The sequence below is a fragment of the Phyllobates terribilis genome, unplaced genomic scaffold, assembly GCF_046119375.1.
Source record: "Phyllobates terribilis strain yellow unplaced genomic scaffold, ASM4611937v1 Scaffold_13__5_contigs__length_258822181, whole genome shotgun sequence".
Classification (NCBI taxonomy): Eukaryota; Metazoa; Chordata; class Amphibia; order Anura; family Dendrobatidae; genus Phyllobates; species Phyllobates terribilis.
In genome coordinates this window covers 3,850,056-3,870,961 of record NW_027362773.1, presented here as the reverse complement: position 1 = coordinate 3,870,961, position 20,906 = coordinate 3,850,056, and the positions used below count along the sequence as shown (strand labels likewise).

Here is a 20,906-nt window from a genome sequence, read left to right as displayed (position 1 = left end):
ATGTCAGATCATGTGCCCCTAAGATGGATGAGGGAAAGGAAGGGGAAGAATGCCCCGGTGACTACGTGGTTTTTCGCGCTCCAGGACTTTAATTTTCACGTGGAACACAGGGCTGGAAAACTACATAGTAACGCAGATGCCCCGTTCTGACTTCTATGTTTAGCAAATGAAGGTGCCAAAACCCCCGGCTTTGGGCAGAGAGGAGGGATGTAGTATCGGTGTCTCTGCCCCCTGACAGGCAGAGACACCGTACCGCTTACCGCCGCGCTCCCCGCCCGGCGTCCTCCGGCACTCCTGCTTCTGCTGCTGCCTGCGTGTGCAGCTTCCCGGGCACTGTGCTTAGGGCGCGAGCTCCCTCCCTCTTAAAGGGGCCGCGCGCGTCGTCCTAAGGAGTCCTCGGCCAATGGCCGGAGGACCTGTCATATAAAAAGCACCTGCTCCACAATGGAGGTGCCCGTGCAAGGTTGTAGCATTGTGGTTTAAACTCTGCTTCAGCCCTCAGGTCCGGTTGCTAGCCTGACTACTAGTCCAGCCCGCCAGCCTGACTACCTGTCCAGTCCGCCAGCTTGTCTACTCTCTAGCCCGACAGTCTGTCTACAGTCCAGTCCGCCAGTCTGTCTATGGTCCCTGCCCGCCTGCTTACCTGGAAGCACCTGCCTATTACCTGCCATGCCTGCCAGCACGCTTACCTGGAAGCACCTGCCTGTTACCTGCCGTGCTTACCAGCCAGCCTACCTGGAGGCTCCTGCTTGTTACCTGCCGTGTCTGCCAGTCCGCCTACCCGGATCACCCGTCAGCCTGCCTGCCGTGCTCATCTGCTGTACCGGTCAGTTCCTGACTTCTGACCCGTGGGAGTCACCTGCTCTCATACGAGGTCTGGCCCAGAGTAGCACCTGGTCCTTCTGCTCGGTCCTTCCCTGGTCACGGTGTCGATTGAGCCGCCGTACAACCTTGGTCAGTCCGAGTTGATACCTAGTTATGCCCCTCTGGTCCCTCCTTGCACCGCAGCACAGAGGTTCCACCACCCGGATCCGTAATAGGGGATATGTGACAAAGTCTCTGGCAGAAAACTGGAGGGGAGATATGTTTCACTGAGGCTATTATCTTCAGTGATGTGAAAAATGGAAGTTTTTCTCCTGCATGCTAGGTACAAAAAGGGTTAATGAGCCATGTTTACAAAGGTGTGTTTTATGAGAACAACCATAGAGGGGGCGGGAGGTTGTTCTCCATATCTCCACCTCAGGCTGTGGTCTGGGCTATAAATACCCAGCCTTTTGACTCAGGTGTGGGTCAGAATCTGGAGAGACTTGCTCCAGAGAGGAGCGTGCATGTATTGTGTTAAACTGTGTGTGGCTAACCTTGAGTGGCCGGACCCCGGCCGATATACAGACTGTGCTGCATCTTTTGTTTTTGCCATCTTTTGTTTTTGTATTTTGTTTTTGCCATTATGCCGAATTGGCTGTATTTACTTTATGAACTGTAGGTTGGTTTATGACGTTTTAATAAACCAACCCGAAAACTTAAAGAGACAGTGTTCCGTGTCTACCTCCATGTACAGCGGAGCAAGCCGCTTTACCACAATGTGTATAACAGAAAGTGTAATTGCAATAATTTTCTGGAAGAAATACTTCATTTTCTGGAACAATTTCAAGGGTGGCAACACTTTCGGCCATGACTGTATATGTGTACCAGAGATAAAGAGAAAGAGTAAAGACACTACATTAAAAAACTGTTGATGAGCTAATTGTTTGTTGATCGTAGGTTGTTTAACAGGCCATTCAGACAGGTAGACTGTGTTTAATGAGCACACAAAACAATCAGTAACAGATAATTTGGTGCAGGTAGCCTGGCATAGTTTTTGGCAGTACAGATCCTGTTTACACAGGACAAAGCACGGTCGAGAAGGTGATCTTTTAAAGGGAGCCTGTCACGTGACAGAACAATATTAACCTGCAGGTTTATCTACAGGTTAATAGCGTTCTGAACCAGCCCGGCGCCTGTACTTTGAGCCCTGCTGCTGGGAGGAAATGAACATTATTCCTCCCATGCGGGTTCAGTCACCGCTCTGTGTATACAGAGACGCGGCTGTAACCCTGCCCCCGACACTGACTGACCACCAGGGTTGAGGTTACGGCTACTGCTGTCTATTCACAGAGCAGTGACGGAACCCGCGCCAGCGCCACCTCCTTGTATGACACCTGAACTCTGCCAGGAGGATTATGCTCATTTCCTCCAAGCAGATGGGGTCTAAGTGCAGGCGCCAGGCAGTTTACAATGCTATTAACCTGCAGATTAACCCCATATCTGCAGGTTAATAGCGTTTTTTCATACAACATGTTCCCTATAAACCAGCCAAAAGATTATTTCACCTGATTAACTAATTAGACTGTAGGATTATTGAAACCAAAGTTCCCAACAATTATTCAGTGTAAATGCATCTTAGAGGTGTTTGGAAAAAGAACAAAAAACCTTTCATTTATACATCTATGTGATCTGTATCCACACAAATCGCCCCCTATTCATCAAAACTGCCATTTTGTAAATCAGTCTTGATAGGATATTGATACGCCCGAGTAAGATGCGCCAAATTATTTAAGAGATATGGGCCTCTCTACAAGTTTTTAAGCTATCACATACCAGTGTAAGAAATGTCCTCCAAACATAGACTGCAGTACATTTATGTAATAATTTACAAAACTTTTTTGGCCTAAATTATGATGAATTTCTCGGCTGCACACTCTCTCCTCCCCACTAATCTCAACTCACTGTTCATAAAGCTGGCTGAGCTGGCCTAAACAAGGAAAAAGTTGCAATTTTCTGTGGAACTATAAGTTGTGGGGAAAAAATTGCAACATTTTAAATGTGTTACACCAGAATTCTGACAAAAACGATTTGATCAATCAGGGACAAACGCTCTTACACTCTATACATTAGTTAGGTGTACATTTCCAGTGGAAAGCTTTTAATCTTGAACAAAGAAACCAAATAACATCAATGAATAATATAGTTACCAAAATACATAAATACAGGACATTATAAATGTTAAAGTGAAAGCTGACAAGCTTCTTTCGTGAATTCCAGATGCCTTTGTACTTTGTTGTAATTTTCGCAAATCTAAACGGCAAGAATAATTCAGCTGATTGTGTGGAATTTCTTCTTCCGAAGGTCTCACTTTTATCTGTTCATCTCTAACCTGTAGATTTAGAATAAAATATAATTTAAAAAAGGGTGTGTTCATATACCCATGGTCTGCATTCTCTTTTATATATTGCGCAGTCTTTTTGTACATTTTTCTTTAATGCTGTATACAAACACATACATCATAGATTTAACTAAGTCACTTTGAATTTTATTCATATAACTTCACCTTCAGGGTCACTCTACAGATAATAAAAATATAACAATAAGTTATCTAAAATAATTTCATCACACAATTGATAGGGCAGGAGAACAAATGTGAACACAAACGGATACAATTTCTAAAATATTCCAGTTTAACATATTGATCAATGATTTTTAGTACCCATCTGTTTTTAGCGACTCAATTAAGCATGCAAAAGAGGAGAACAAGAGTCCATGCTACTATATAAAATGTTACATTTTATTTATTTTACATTTAAAAGTGGAGAAAGAAAAACATAAATCTAAAGCGAACGAGGCAAATAGGCACACTTGCTGTTTTAGTAAAAAAAATCCTGGAAAAATAGGGCTGAGCAGGGGCGGACAAACATCCTGTGCAGCCGGTGCAGCTACACTGCAGCATGGAGGTGTAGGGGGACCTTGCAGGGTGATTAATAATAAGAGTAATGTGGCCCGAGGCTCCAAAGGGCCAATGGCCAATTGCCCTCATTATAATGCGGGCAGGGATCATTCCTGTGTCTCCGCATGGCAGCGGAGCCGCAGTATCCGGTCCTCACTGCTTCCTACCGGCGCCTTCTCTGACACAGGCGCGGGTCATCACTCTAAGTGCGTCATCACTCTACGCGTCTGTGTCATTCAGAAAGTGACAGATAGGACAACCCCCCTGATGCCCAAATCCAATCCAATAAATGAGTCACTTACCCATATTATAGGGACTTATAGGCACTTATGATGACCACGTAGACCAGTGATGAATATCTTGAGATGACATTGGTGCATTCTTAAAGCTAACCCAGATATCATCAACACAATCCCACATACCATCAGTTACATTCAAGAGGGGTAAATCACTGAAGAATCACCTGGTCCACAGCCATTATGTTGCCCTGAGACCGGTAGGGACGTGGCTTGATAGAGGTGTAACTGGCACATATACACTGTGTTCCAAATTATTATGCAAATAATATTTTCTCAGATTTTCCCAAATTACCTATATGAATTGCAGTCATTGTAATTTTCCAGTCAAATAACTATTAGAGTACAATTGAAAGGTTTTTGTACAAGCTGCCTATGATAACAGTATATTTTTAAATAAAAAAAAAACTCAAACTGCACTCAAAATGCATGTTCCAAATTAATATGCACAGCAGAGTTTTCAACCTTTTCATTTTAATAAAGAACAAAAAAATGGTCATTTTTGAAATTAGAAGCATTAGCAGGTTATTACAAACTGAAATCAAACAGTTTTCAACTCAAAACTTTATTCTAGTTAATGTTACATTTGCACATAGGACCGCTTGTTCGAAAGGAGCTTCTGAACTCTCTCATCCATTGAATTTGTCAGGTTTTGGATGGTTTCTACTTCAATTGTTTTGCATGAGGACAGAATACCCTCCCAGAGCTGTTGCTTAGATGTGAACTGCCTCCCACCATCATAGACACTCCTTTTGATGATGCTCCAGAGGTTCTCAATGGGGTTGAGGTCAGGCGAGCATGGGTGCCACACCATAAGTTTGTCCCCTTTTATGCCCATAGCAGCCAGAGATGCAGATGTGTTATGTGCAGCATGAGACGGGGCATTATCATGTATGAAATGATCTCGGTGGTCCAGATGGATGGAGTGGAGGATGGCTGGTTGATGGACACCCCATGCAAACACGGCTATGGCGCTAACAAGGAGGAGGTGGAGTAATGTTTTGGGCTGGAATCATGGGGAGAGAGATTGTCGGCCCTTTTAGGATCCCTGAAGGGGTAAAGATGAACTCCATAATGTATGTTGAGTTTCTCAAGCAGCACTTCCTTCCATGGTTCAAGAAGAAGAACCGTGCATTCCGCAGCAAGATCATTTTCATGCATGATAATGCCCCGTCTCATGCTGCACATAACACATCTGCATCTCTGGCTGCTATGGGCATAAAAGGGGACAAACTTATGGTGTGGCACCCATGCTCCCCTGACCTCAACCCCATTGAGAACCTCTGGAGCATCATCAAAAGGAGTGTCTATGATGGCGGGAGGCAGTTCACATCTAAGCAACAGCTCTGGGAGGGTATTCTGTCCTCATGCAATACAATTGAAGCAGAAACCATCCAAAACCTGACAAATTTAATGGATGAGAGAGTTCAGAAGCTCGTTTCGTACAAGCGGTCCTATGTGCAAATGTAACATCACCTAGAATAAAGTTTTGAGTTGAAAACTGTTTGATTTCAGTTTGTAATAACCTGCTAATGCTTATAATTTCAAAAATGACCATTTTTTTGTTCTTTATTAAAATGAAAAGGTTGAAAACTCTGCTGTGCATAATAATTTGGAACATGCATTTTGAGTGCAGTTTGAGTTTTTTATTTTTTTAAAAATATACTGTTATCATAGGCAGTTTGTACAAAAACCTTTCAATTGTACTCTAATAGTTATTTGACTGGAAAATTACAATGACTGCAATTCATATAGGTAATTTGGGAAAATCTGAGAAAATATTATTTGCATAATAATTTGGAACACAGTGTTTATGCGGTTACTGCAGTTTCTGCCTTTACATTGGAACAACAAAAACCTTTACAAGTGCTTCTAATGGGAAGACCTACACTATTAAGACACTTGGCGAACTGCAGAACTGCAGGTGTTGTTTACATGTGTACATACCCATGCCCCATGAATTATGTGGGGAAAACAAAGAGACAACTAAGGGTCCGGATAAACGAACACTTGTGAGACATCAGAAACTACAGGTTTACCCCTGTAGCACGTCACACAAAAACATAATAGTAATTTGAACTCAATCTCATTTACGGTAAAAGAAGTTGTACCTCCTTCAGTATGTTTGGGTTACTGGGATAAAAAAAATCTTACAATGGGAGGACAGATTTACCTTCTGTCTTGATATAATGTTCCCTAAGGGATTAAATGAACATCTAAGTTGTGTCAGTTTCTTTAAATTACTCAGCACACTCTACCATACCGAGGAGAGTGTCAAAGCAAGCCGTTCCTCCTCAGGAACTTCTGAAGCTCCTCCCCCACTAGAGGTACCAAACTGTGGGTGGTAACCGTATGCACCGAAGAACGGTGACCTGCCAGTGAATTCTTGACGATGATTATTAATGGCAAATTCTGCCAGCGGTAGGTAGGATGCCCAATCCTCCTGATTTTCGGAAACGAAACCCTGACGTAGGTCTCCAAATTCTGATTGACACGCTTGGTCTGTCCATTCGACTGAGGGTGGAAGGCAGAGGAAAAGGACAGCTGCACCCCCAGTCGAGAACAGAATGCCTTCCAGAACTTGGAAACAAACTGGGTCTCCTGATCTGACACCACATCGGAGGGAACCCCTTGATGCTTCACAATCTCATTTATGAACACATGAGCAAGAGTCTTGAGATTTAAAAGTGCAGGCAATGCGACAAAATGAACAATTTTACTGAACCTATCTACTACCACCATAACCACTGTTTTGCCTGCAGAAACCGGTAGGTCAGTAATAAAATCCATGGACAAGTGTGTCCATGGCCTACTAGGGATAGGTAGCGGAAGAAGAGTACCAGACGGACGAGTATGCTAAATCTTAGAATGCGCACAAAAGCAGCTAGGTGTTCAATTACATCCCAATGCACTCCTGGCCACCAAAAACGACGAGAGAGGAGGTCAGCGGTTGCCACCTGGATGCCCAGCAAGCACAGAGTTATGATGTTCCTTAATTACCTTGCGGCGCAGATTGGGTGGTACAAATAACTTTCCTGAAGGGCAGGAGGCAGGGGCATCCCCCTGAGCCTCCAACACCTCACATTCCAGTTCCCGATAAAGTGCTGAAATAACTACCCCTTTATGTAATATCAGAACAGGGTTCTCATGATCACCACCACCAGGGAAGCTCCGGGACAAAGCGTCAGCCTTGAAATTTTTGACACCTGGACGAAAAGTGACAACAAATTTGAACCTAGTAAAAAAACAGGGACCGTCTAGCTGCCTAGGGTTGAGACTTTTAGCTGACTGGAGATATGACAGGTTCTCATGGTCAGTAATAACAGTAAAAGGATGGACAGCCCCCTCCAACCAATGTCGCCATTCCTCGAATGCTAATTTAATTGGCAAAAGTTCCCTATTACCTACGTCATCATTTCTCTCAGCCGAAGACAATTTTTTAGAAACTAAGACGCAAGGACGCCATTTACCAAGGAACGAACCCTGAGACAACACAGCCCCAACCCCGACATCCGACACATCAACCTCCACAATAAAAGTTGAGAAACATTGGGTTGACTGAGTATAGGTGCAGTGGCAAAATAATTCTTTAAGGAACAAAAAGCCTTAAGGGAAGCATCCGACCATTTGGAAAAATCAGACCCTTTTTTAGTCATGTCAGTAAGGGGTTTCACTATAACAGAGTAATTTTGAATGAATTTCCGGTAAAAATTAGTAAAGCCCAGAAAACGTTGTAGAGCCTTCAGGTTCTTGGGACGTTCCCAGTCAAGAACTGCACGGATCTTCTCCGGATCCATCCGAAATCCCTTAATATCTGGAGCACCTGCTTAACATGCCCCCGATGAGTCTCAAAATCAGGTGAGTAAATCAAAATATCTTCCAGATAGACCACCACAAACCTCCCCACCAAATAATGGAAAATATAATTGATGAAATGCTGGAATACCGCAGGTGCATTGATCAAACCAAAAGGCATAACCCGACTCTCGAAATGTCCTTCCGGGGTTTTGAACGCTGTTTTCTATTCGTCCCCTTCTCTGATTCTAACCAGTTTGTAGGCTCCCACAACCTGGCTGAACAAATCAGGAATCAGAGGAAGAGGGTATGGATCACGGATGGTAATTTGATTTAATTCCCGGAAATCTAAACAGGGACGTGGACCTCCATCTTTTTTCTGCACAAAGAAAAACCTTGCCACCACGGACGAAGATGAGGGTCTAATATGTCCCTACTCCAGACTTTCCGCAATGAAATCCTTCATGGCTTGTCTCTCAGGGCCAGAAAGATTATATAGTCTGGACTTTGGTAGTTTCGCTCCGGGGGTCAGGTTAATAAGACAGTAATAAGCACGATCAGGAGGCAAATACTGACACCCCCTCTCAGAAAAAACGTTCTCAAAACCAGACAGAAAAGCAGGCAATATTTCCGTAGAGACAGTAGCAAGGGAAATATCTAAACAGTTCTCATGGCAGTAATCTCTCCATTAAATAATCTCACCGGTTTGCCAATCCACCAACTGATTATGTTTAACAAGCCAAAGGATACCCAAGACAATCGGAGTGGGAAGATTGTCCAGGACATACCAAAGGATTGTTTCACAATGAACTGACCCCACCCTCAGTTTTACATTATGTACAATCTGAGTAAATGCTTTCTGTGCAAGTGGCACAGAGTCGATGGCGAAAATGGAAATAGGTTTATCTACAGTACAGCAAGCAAGACCATGACTTTTCACAAACTCAGCATCCACCATGCTGACTCCGGCTCCACTGTCAACAAACACAGAAATGTTCTCGGTTTTGCTCTCTAGCACCTCCTCTGCTGTCAGGACAAAGCAAGAACTGCAGTTTGGCCACAAATGCACCCCTTGTTTATCCAACTCCAGACTACCAAGAGTTAATAGAGTCTCTTTTTGTTTAGGAATTGAAGAACAGGTCCCAACAAAATGTCCCTTTTCCCCACAAAAAAAACCATACACCTTTTTTCTTGCGAATCTCCGGGAAGATATATGATGTAGAGACACCCCCTAACTGCTTGGGTTCCTCCACCTCCCACGGTACTGTTTTAACCCCAGACCACTCCCTGGGCAGAAGTACACAACCCCTACAAGAAGGCCCCGGAGAAGGTGGTCTCACTCATCTATCCTGAAGGTGTCTATCAAAACGTATGGCCAAAGACATGGCAACCTCCAAGGACTGAGGGGTTTCATATACTGCCAAGGCATCTTTCAACCTTTCAGTAAGCCCTTCACAAAATTGACTTCTAAGGGCTGAGTCATTCCATTTGGAATCTGTTGCTCATCTACGGAATTCCGGACTGTACGTTTCCACTGATCGATTCCCCTGCTGAAGGCGACATAGCCTAGATTCAGCCAAGGCGACTCGGTCAGGGTCATCATAGATGAGGGCCAGAGCCCCAAAAAACCCCTCCACAGACTGGAGACAAACCGAGTCCTGCGGTAATGAAAACGCCCATGACTGAGGATCTCCCTGCAATAGAGAGATCACAATACCAACCCATTGCTCCTCATTACCGGAGGAGTAAGGACGAAGTTGGAAATATAATTTGCATGACTCCTTAAAATACAAAAAAGCTTGTCCCTACCTCCTGACAGGGGCGTATCTGGGGGGAGGCAACCGGGGCATGCGCCCCAGGAGCAGCCAGCAGGGGGACACAGTCGGGCCTCCTAATGCGGCTGTCTGTTGGCCTTCCACTGGCGGCAGTGTTCTGCCGCCCCCGGACCGGGATTCGACTGTTCTCTGAGTGGGTGTCAAGCTGACAGCCCGCTCAGAGAAGCTGCAGCGTGCCAGCTCCCAGTGATTGTACTTGCATCTTGCAGACGCAAGTTCAATTGAAGCTCTGACTTAGAGCGATGTCAGCAGCATGATCAGGTCATGTGATCATTCTGCTGACGTCACTTGCCGGCGCCCACAGGAGAGAGCAGAGCCTCGGTGGTAAGTGCTCCTGTGGAGCTGAAGACACTGAAGATTCAGACCGGGGGGGGCATATTTATTAATTGTGCAGTGGGGTATTTATTGTGCAGGGGGGTTATTTATTGTGCAGGCGGCATAGTTATTAATTGTGCAGGGGGGTATTTATTAGTTGTGCAGGGGGGCATAGTTATTAATTATGCAGGGGGTTTATTGTGCAGGGGAGATATTTATGGTGCAGGGGGTATTTATTGAAAAGAGGGCATTTATTGTGCAGGGGGCATTTATTGTGCAGGGGGGTATTTATTGTGCAGGGGGGTATTTATTGTGCAGGGGGCATAGTTATTAATTGTGCAGGGGACATAGTTATTAATTGTGCGGGGGGGTATTTATTGTGCAGGGAGGGTAATTATTGTGTAGGGGGGCATAGTTATTAATTGTGCAGTGGGGCATTTATTTTGCAAGGGGGCATAGTTATTAATTGTGCAGAGGGGGTATTAACTGTGCAGGGGGCATATTTATTAATTGTGCAGGGGGCATATTTATTTATGGTGCGGGTGGGCATATTTATTCATTGTTCAGGGGGCTATTTATTTATTGTGCAGGGGCCATATTTATTCAGTGTGGAGAGAAGGTTTATTCAGTGTAGAGGGGAGATTTAATCAGTGGGGAGCGAGTGGGGAGTTGGTGCAGACACATTATTTGTAGCGAGGGGGGAAAATGTGTGCAGACACAGTATGGGAAGCGAAGGTGATGGGATGTGTGCGGACACAGTATGGGGAGTTGGGGGAGGATGTGTGAGGAGGAAATATTAGGAGGTAGGGGGAAATGTGTAAGGAGACTATTGAGGGGAATAGTGTGAGGAGACAGTATGGGGGAAGAAAAGTGAGAGTGGGCACAGAATAGAGACTGAGCAGTGGGTGGGCGATAGCATGGGGGGACAGTGTAAGGTCACAGCCAGGAGAGAACTATCACAGAGTGCATCTTCTTACAGTCACCAGTGTACTTACGAGAGCTTCAATCAGCAAGATATCTTGAGTAAACAGTATTTACTTCATACTGGATAACCATGAGATACACTTCAGTGTCACACAGTCCGTGTGCTGCTTACATAACACATTCAGGAAAGGAAAAAAAAACACACAGGAAGTAAAAACAACCAACAATTGAGAGCTTTTCTCCCCTCATTACAGCAAACATATAACTTTATACACTATCGCCATCTGCTGTCTGGTTAGTATAAAGTCCTCCTTTCACTTATAATAAGCCCTAATCTGTTATATATGCCAACACCCTTTCTCAACAGTAAGGACTTATTCAATCAAACCCAACTTTTTTATTAGTCTCTGGTGTTTATCAGCATTGAATGCCTTCGTGAAGATGTCTGCTGTTCTTCAGTAGGACAATACTCTAACTTCAAGACTCCTTGTTCCTGATGATCTCTCAAGAAATTTCACATCAATATGCTTGGTTCTTGGATTGACTCTTTCCATCTGAGCAAGAACAAGACATCCTTGATTGTCCTCTTTCAGTTTTGTTGGTTCCAACTGTGGATGTCCTAATTCTGTCAACAATTGTCTTAACCTGAGTACTTCTTGACTCGCATGTGCTGCGGCAACATATTCTGCTTCTGTTGAAGACAGTGTCACAATTGACTGTTTCTTACTTGTCCAACTTATTGGTCCACCTGAGAGAAAAAAAATATGTCCACTGGTAGATCTTCTGTCAGTTGGATCTCCAGCCCAATCTGCATCAACATATCCTGTTAAAATGCAATTATCACTTGTGGGTAATTTCAGCTTAACATTGCTAGTTCCTTTCAAATAACGCATTACTCTCTTCACGGCATTCCAATCAGCTTTATTTGGTTTTGATACCTTTTTACTCAGGATTCCTACTGCTGCTGCGATGTCTGGTCTTGTAACGGTCGCTAGATACAGTAGTTTTCCTATTGCTGTTCTGTATTCTTCATTATTTGGTAGCATATTTTTTTCACTGTTCATGTCTTTGAGTTAGTTTCCATTGGAGACTTTACTGTTTTTGCATCCTTTAGTCCAAATTTTTCTGATATGTCTTGAATCATGTGATTTTGATTCAGTAGGAAACTTCCGTTTTCTTCTCTTTCTACCTGTATTCCTAGGTACTGTTTCACATTTCCCAAGTCTTTGATTTCGAAATGTTGCTTCAGGATTTTTAGAATGTTTTCTTTATCCCTTTCTTGCTTAAAACAAATCAAAATGTCGTCTACATATATGAGTACATAAATCCATCTATTAATCAGCCTTTTTGTGTACAAGCATGGATCAGCTTTGCTTCTTTGAAATTTTTCATTTGTAAGTACTTCCGTGATTTTGTCATTCCACGCTTTAGCTGCTTGCTTTAAACCATACATGCTTTTCTGTAGTTTGCAAACTTTGTTTGAATTTCTTTCATCTTTGAATCCGGAAGGTTGTTCCATGTAAATGTCTTCTGTTAAATCTCCATTCAAAAAAGCTGTCTTTACTTACAGTTGCAGCAATGAAACAGATGGAACTGAGACATCTGGATGTAAAGTTCTTATTGTAGTGTGTTGGACAACTGGAGCAAATGTCTCATCATAGTCTTCTTCATATGTTTGAGAATAACCTTTAGCTACGAGTCTTGCTCGGTATCTTTCATCTGTGCCATCTGTTTGGTATTTTACTTTAAAAATCTATTTACATCCTATGGCTTTTCTTCCTTCTGGCAAATCTATTAGTGTCCATGTATTTGAATCATGCATGGATTTAATTTCTGTTTCTGTTGCTTCTATCCATTTATTAGCTTCTTCTTCAGGAAGTTTAGATATGTCTTCCCAAGAGGTAGGCTCATAGATTTTTCTTATGCTTGTCTTGTATGAGAGACGTTTTGGTGGTTTTCCTTTGTTCTCTCTCATTGAACGTCTTGGTTCTGTGTCTGTTTGTAGTTGTGATTCTTCACTTTCAATATTTTGTTCTTCATTAATTTCTACTTCTTTCTCATCAGATATTTCTTCAGTTATGTCACTATTGTTTTTCTCATTTTTTTTTCAACTGAAATCATAAATCTTCAATGAATGTCACACTGTTACTCACCGTAACTCTGTCTGTTTTGGGATCTAGGATTCTATATCCTTTGCAATTTTCACTATATCCAACAAATATTTCTTCCATGGATCTGTTTTGAAGTTTGGAACGTTTTTCTGTTGGAATGAATATAAAAAATTTACATCCAAAAACTTTCAAATGATTGACACTTGGTTTCATAACTTGCCACAGTTCATATGGAGTTTTTATCAGTTTTCTGGAAAAAAGTCGGTTCTGTAGATATGTAGCTGTCATTGCTGCCTCACCCCAATATTTCTCTGGTAGTTTGGAATCCGTCAGCATACATCTTATCATTTCTGTTAGAGTTCTGTTTTTCCTTTCTGCTACTCCATTTTGTTCAGGTGTGTATGGAACAGTTTTCTGGTGTTCTATTCCATTTTGTCTTAAGTAGTCTTCTATTCTGTGACCTGTAAATTCACCTCCATTATCCCTTCTGATGACAATTGGCTTCCTTTGAAATTTGCTCCTTGATCTTGTTACATAGTCTACAAGTTTATCAAAAACTTCACTTTTGTTCTTAATTAAGTTTTTTGACTGTGTATCTTGAGTAGTCGTCTATAAAAGTCAAAATGTATCTATTGCCTTCTGATGTAGTCACTTTCATGGGTCAACATATGTCAGTATGCACCAAATCAAGTGGTCTTTCGCTTTTCATCTCACTTTCTGTTGGAATAGATATCCTTGTGGCTTTGGATTTTATACAACATTCACATCTTTCGGTAATTGAGCAATCTGATATCTTTAAATCTTTTGTCAATTCTTTTCTCTGTAGTTCCCTTATACTGTAAGGGTGTCTATGTCCTAGATGTCTATGCCACATGTGAATACAGTTTTTGTGATCATGTGTACATACCTTCATCTGTTCCTTTGGTGTGTCAAAATGATATAATTGTTCATCTGCCTTGACTTTGGTGATCACCTTGTTTCCTGCAATAATTGCACACTCTTGTCTTTGAATTTTACTGTAAGTCCTTTTGCTGTTAAACGTTTCACAGATAATAATCCGCCTTCCAATTTTGGAACATACAACACATCCTGTACAAGTATCTTTGAATCTTGTCCGAACTTGTTTGAACAATTTAGCATACCTTGTTCAATACCTTCTGCGGTTATTTTGCTTCCATCTGCAAGATAAATGGCTTCTTTCTTATCTAAATCAAGATCAGTAAAGAAATTCTTGTCACTTGTCATATGACTCATTGCTCCTGAATCAATAAACCAACCAAGTGATGATTTCTTGTCTGTTACTTTAAATGTGCCATTCCAATTATTCTCACATGAATCGGAAATTGTGTTTTTTTACTTTCTATGCATGCTTTTTATGCTGTAATTTTTGTTGTTCTGCTTTCCATATGGTACAGTCTTTCTTTAAATGACCTTTTTTCTTACATCTGAAGCATTCTCCTGTTTCTTTATTATAGGGTTTTTTAAATTCTGTAGCTTTAAGAGCGTTTTCACTGTCCTTTTCAGTAGAAGAATAATTTCTTTGTTCTTTTCTTCTCTGATATTCATCTATTAGTCTTGTTTTCACAAAATCTAATGTAATGTCAGTTTCTGGTCTCGTCTCAAGGGCATTTATCAAGGCTGTATACAAATCTGGTAAACTGCACAATAATATAGTTGCTACATGACTTTCTTTAATGTCTTCACCAATAGATCTTAGCTGTGATATCACTTCCATCATTGAGAATATGTGCTTCTGCATGTCATCATTTGCACTCAATCTCATACTGTAAAGTTTTCTTAATAAAAATACCTTGTGATTCAAACTAGGTCTTTCCTACAGTTTTCTTAATTCTTCCCACATTCCTTTAGCTGTTTCTTCATTTCTTATATGTATTAATTGAGCATCATCCACTAATAAGCTAATGGTGGCTCTCGCTTGTCTATTCTTCTTATCCCATGTCTGATTATCTTGATCTGGTCTTTCTGTAACAATTACTTCCCATAAATCATCCTTAGATAACATCTCTACTTTGAATTTCCATAATTGATAATTTTCACTATTCAGTTTAGCTACTGTGAATTTCAGTTCTGTGTTACTCATCATCTTTATATAGTCTTACTTGTTTATAGAGTTGTACTGAAGATATTCTCCTGTTTTTTCTTCTTGCTGATAGTTCCTGTATGTCCTGCCTGTGTTGATTTCTCTGTAATTATATCCAGCTCCTGGGATCATGAATTCCTCTGTCACTCTGTATCTGGATTTATTTCCTTCTGTTTACAGAGCTTATCTGTGTGCTCCGTTATGTGGGGTTATAAACCAGGATCCTCTTGTAGTGCAGGCCTGTAGTGTCTGGGCTTTAGTGTCTGGGTTCCGGCCTGGGCCCATAACCTGTCGCAGAATGCATCTTCTTACAGTCACCACTGTACTTACGAGAGCTTCAATCAGCAAGATATCTTGAGTAAACAGTATTTACTTCATACTGGATAAACATGAGATACAATTCAGTGTCATACAGTCCGTGTGCTGCTTACATAACACATTCAGGAAGAAAAGGAAAACACAGGAAGTAAAAACAACCAACAATTGAGAGCTTTTCTCCCCTCATTACAGCAAGCATATAACTTTATACACTATCGCCATCTGCTGTCTGGTTAGTATAAAGTCCTCCTTTCACTTATAATAAGTCGTAATCTGTTGTATATGCCAACAAGAACAGTATGCTAAGAAGGGGGAGTGTGATGAGGGGGCACAGTAAAGAGACTGGGCCCTATAGGGTGGACACAGTGTGAGGACAGTGTGAAGAGGAGGCCCAGTATGGAAAGAAGAGGGCAGTGTGGAGGGCCTGTACCATAAGAGGGACGATGTGGGGGTGATATTTTGTGCAGGGAATATAGTGAGGGCAATTATATATTCAGAGGCTCAGCGTAGGACAGATATTTTTATTCAGGAGCATTATAATGACTTATCTTTCAGGGCATCGTGTGGGGATGTGCTGCAGAAGATCGGAGGAAATTAAAGTCTGCAGAGACGGGCTGTGGATGAGAAAAATCATCATGGCGTCTGGGCAAGAGGAAGAAAAGAAAGAGAACGACTTCAGAGACAGCGTCATCTATAAGATACCTGGATGTAAATGTTTTTTATGATGCTGATATTTTTTTATTTATGTTAGGAGCATAAAAGATGTTGTCCACATTTCTGATGAGTCTGCAGTCATTCTATGTGACGGCAGACTTCTGAATTCTCACAGTGCGCACTGCACACTGTCAGGATTCTCTCGTGCTTACGATTGGTATACATGCAGTCAAGTGCCGACTAGACATGTGTGGCCTCACTCAATGAAAATGAATTGAGTGAGGTCGGACATGTCTAGTCGGAATTTGGCCAGAAGTATACAAATCACATACTTGTGGCGACATGACCGTCCACTGTTGCCACGGCAAGGGAGAATTCTAGAAGTGTGCAGTGCATGCGCTGTGAGAATTCAGAAGCCTGCAGTCAACACACAGTGCTTGCAGGTTCCATTAGTCATCATATTGCCACTTCACTCATATGAGATTTTCATACTTACGGTCACCTGACAACAAGCTTTTCTTCCTGCTTCTCACAGAGAGTATTTTTTCTCAGGAGTGGGAGCTAAAACCGGGTGAGGAACAATCAGAGATAAGGTATAATAGAAACAAGTCACCAATTCTGCATTTATCACCCACTCCTGGTTTTGGCTCCCACTCCTGAGAAAAAATATTGACCAAATACTGATAATGGGGCCATGGCCTTAGTGTGCAAATCGAATATGTGCTGGGGAAGGAGTGGGGTGTGTGTGTGGGGGGGGCGGGGCACCAAACTGAATTCTTACCCCGAGTGCTAGAAGACCTAGAAACACCTCTGCCTCCTGAAAACCTGTCCGGGAGGGCAACTTTGGGTTCAGGCTTAATAGGTCTACCTGCAGAGACCACCACATTGGCGACCTGTAACCGCTGATGCTGGTGCTGAACCTCACAGCGGAGGTCATTCACCTCCAGAGACAGATGGTGGAAGTGCTCTGCAAGCTCTGCAACTGAACCCATACCAAGGGAGAAAGGAAAAAAAAATGGTCCACACCAAAAAACACACAGAGAAAAAAAAAATTGTCAGTTTTTTTTTCCCTTTTCAAAATGCGCTTGGCCGTCGATAATGTCACGCCAGGTGTGGGAAAGACTTAGTGCAACACAGAGGGAAGAGGGAAAGGGAGCCCAGACACTAGGTAAAGGGGGAAGTAGAGACCTCCTAGACTTGTCTAGTGTCACCCTGTCTCAACTATCATCCCTATATTGGCTCTGCACCAATCGCTGCACGCGTGCCTCGCCCTAACTTTTCCTGACGTATGGCTAAGGCTAGGGACAGGAGGAGATGAGCACTAGTCGATCTTCACTAAACTCTATAGACAACAAGGGTAGACAAACAGGGGGGGGAATGTCTTAGCTTTAGACGACTCCAGACAAATGCGCACACGGTCTCCAGCTCCAGAGAGGACGAAGTACTGCTCTTGCTAAAGCCATACCAGTAGTAATGAATATCGCCGGCACCGCCCTCTCAGACACACCAGGTATTTATACACCCAGCCCAGGAGTTTATTAGCCAGAGGGAGGTAGCCGCTGGGTCCTAGAGACAGTCAGCCTTTAAGAAGATGTCTGTAATGCCAAACGTATAGATCTCCTTCAACCAACTGCAGGGCGACTGTCACCTCTGACAAACCCATGACAGTGTGGTCTAGTGTCACCCCCTGTCTTAACTACCGTCCCTATATTGGCTCTGCACCAATCGCCGCACGCATGCATTGCCCTGACTTTCCCTGGCGTATGGCTAAGGCTAGGGACAAGTACTAGTCGATCTCCACTAGGCTCTATAGACAACTAGGGTAGACAAACAGGGGAAATTGCTTAGCTTTAGACGACTCCAGACAAATGCGCAAATGGCCTCAAGCTCCAGAGAGGATGAAGTACTGCTCTTGCTAAAGCCTCACAAGTAGTAATGAATTTCGCCGGCACCTCCCTCTCAGACACACCAGGTATATATACACCCAGGCCAGGGAGCTAATTAACCAGAGGGCGGTAGCTGCTTGGTCCTAGAGACAGCCAGACTCTAAGAAGATGTCTGTAATGCCAAATGTAGAGATCTCCTGCAACCAACTGCAGGGCGACTGTCTGTCACTTCTGATACACCCGTGACAGGGCGTATAACATGACTAAAAAAGTCAGGGCACTATTAAAGGCATATAATATGGCACTTCCAGACAGCACAGGATTAATGAGTGGTGGAACGCAGAGGCTGGACAGACATCTGTCTGAGATGATCTAGTGAATCCTGCTTTGAGCAGGGGGTTGGACCAGATGACCCAGGAGGTCCCTTCCAACTCTACCATTCTATGATTCTATGATTCTATGATTCTATGGTATGGATCGCGTCATTTCCGGGTGGGGAAATAAGTCATTTCCACAGACGCGAGCAGCAGAAGTTAGCTGGAGCACATGATGCATTCCAGCACTCGATCAGGATGCGCTCAACAGGAGGTGAGATCACTTCCTCCATTCTATGTAGAGTTCACATATCACAGTTGGAGCACACGCAGCGTTCCACTGGGTCCCTTGTTGCACACTTTTGTGCACATTGAAGCACCTCTGTTCTTTACCACCATCCCCTGATGAACCCCTAAAATGGAAAAAGGCGTGGAAACGCGCAGGGCTTTGGTACATGGGCAAGATCAAGTTAAGTGGCTACCCTTGTTTAAATGTTTATCTTATTTAATATTTGATGCATAAATATATGGAAAGGATAGTGCACCCTGCCTGAGAGCTGCAATGACCACTATGCATTTATGACTATTAAAAAATCTGAAAGGACCAGTATCTTTGAATTGTTACATTATGATTTCTTGTGTTTTTCTAATCTATATGTATATAATTAAAGTGATGATATGGTGTCAGTAATAACTTGTAAGGTATTGTGTTTCCCTTTTCTATTTCTTTTGGCTGGTCCTCTCCCTTTACTGAATTAGGACCTTACAGGGATTGTACAGGCTCAGTCGACGAGGAGCTGCGGCGCCAATTTAAAGTTGGATGTCAACCTCCGTTGACAGGCAGGAGTGAACATAGGGATGTACCTAGACCTCAGAGGTATATCTTCTCCTGCACATATACCTATTTGATTCTTTTACCTTGAGTTTGCCTTAGACACTGTCTTTTCACTCTTAAAATTGTGTCTAGTGAAGTGACGGCACTAGAAACTGATTCTATTATTCTTGCATAATTGAGGATATAGGGACAATTAGGGATCAATAGGGTCAGTGTACGCTGAGCGGGGGTGCCATCTCGACAATTTATTAGGGCACCAACCTCTGCTGGTAGGCAGGGGTAAGAATAGGGTTCCCGGCAGGAACCTTTGAGCATATTAATAACCCCTGATAAATTTATGATTTATTGTTTATTTATGTGGTGTGATTATTACTCATTTTAAAGAATAATTTAATAAAGAAGAATTTTAGATGTTTTTTTTTCTGGGTTTTGGTTATACGCAAAATGCCTTTTGGTGGGACATGCATGTCTGGGATTTTCTGCTATTATAATGGATAGACCATCCTCTTTTTGTATTTATTTATATTATTGCACCTTAGCAGTATTCTCTGCCCTATTTTTTCGGGATTTCTTTCACTGACACAGCAAGTGTGCCCACTTGCCTCTTTTGCTTTTGGTGTATGTTTTTCCTTCTCAAGTTTTAAATGTAAATTATATGATGACCACAGACAAGATAAAGATATCCAACTCACATCAGGAATACAAGATCCCAGGTACTCCTAGCTGTATCATGTAGCACCCAGAGGGCTTGGCTGCTACAGGGGTATTGCACCTCAAACCAGAGGTGTGATATTCCACTCCCGGGTAAGGATGGAGTGTGGACCAGAGCTCAGTAAGCTGCATGCACCACACACATCCCATTTCCGAGGGACAGCTCAACGGTGCTCCCACTAGACAGAAGTGCAGGCACGACAGCATCTGTCCCTGGCTGGAGTGGGTAGAGGGAGGAGAACCCAGTGGTGTAGAAGCAGATAGGGGTGGGTCTCTGGGCATAGGTAGGAACCCATTGTTTGCAAGTCACCAGGGCTCACACATAGAGGGAGTTATATAAGGTGGGCACCATATTAGAACAGTGTTCTGTCCGGGGAGTGAGTTCAGAGAGGAGTTCAGCCAGAGAGGGCTGACAGGGAGCTGTGGCTCAGTCTGGGCCCAGCTCCACGAGGCAGGCCTGGAGTGGAGGCCAGAAACAGCAGAGAGAACAGGAACAGAAGAGAAAGGAAACAAGGAACAGACCATTAAGAGAGGCCCAGAGACACGAGAGAAGAAGGAACCCCATAGGTCCAGGAGATTACGGGTGACGGGTTGGCAGAATAGGGTACCGGATCCCAAATTGGTGGAGGCGACTAATCCTCAGCCAAAGACCGGCGGTCGTGACTATATCTCGGTGCGACCCATCACTACAACTACCAGGAAGGCACGCCACATAGGGTCAGGGACGCAGAAATCAGCATACCAAGAGAAGGCCCGAGGCAGCCGGACAAACGTAGAGTCACTGGTGGAGCACGGCCAGAGAAGGGAGCCCTGTGCCACGCTCTGGAATTGCCTGGGAGTTGGTCGAGCCCCTTGCCTGGTGGACGCAGCGCGGCTTGGGCAGTCACAAAGACCGGAATCGCCGAACGGTGTGCTGCCTCCCTGGCGCTCGCGTCCGGCACATCGCGGATCGGGTTGACAGGTTACTGGGTGGGGCTGGCGAAGACCGAGCGGTCATGGTCCACATCGGCACCAATGACAAAGTGAGTGGTAGATGGAGGGTCCTTAAAAA

The 20,906-nt window shown here is 43.3% G+C and overlaps 1 protein-coding gene across 1 annotated transcript in view; it reads right to left on the bottom strand.

Moving 5' to 3' along the window:
- Window positions 1-2,842: 2,842 nt before the first annotated feature.
- LOC141173657 (dipeptidase 2-like) overlaps window positions 2,843-20,906 on the bottom strand; it is a 621,939-nt gene continuing 603,875 nt past the window's right edge. Inside the window, exon 11 of the mRNA XM_073657958.1 lies at window positions 2,843-3,193. Within this exon, the coding sequence (XP_073514059.1) occupies window positions 3,008-3,193 (186 nt within the window). The 3' untranslated portion in view covers window positions 2,843-3,007. The remainder of the gene's footprint in view (window positions 3,194-20,906) is intronic.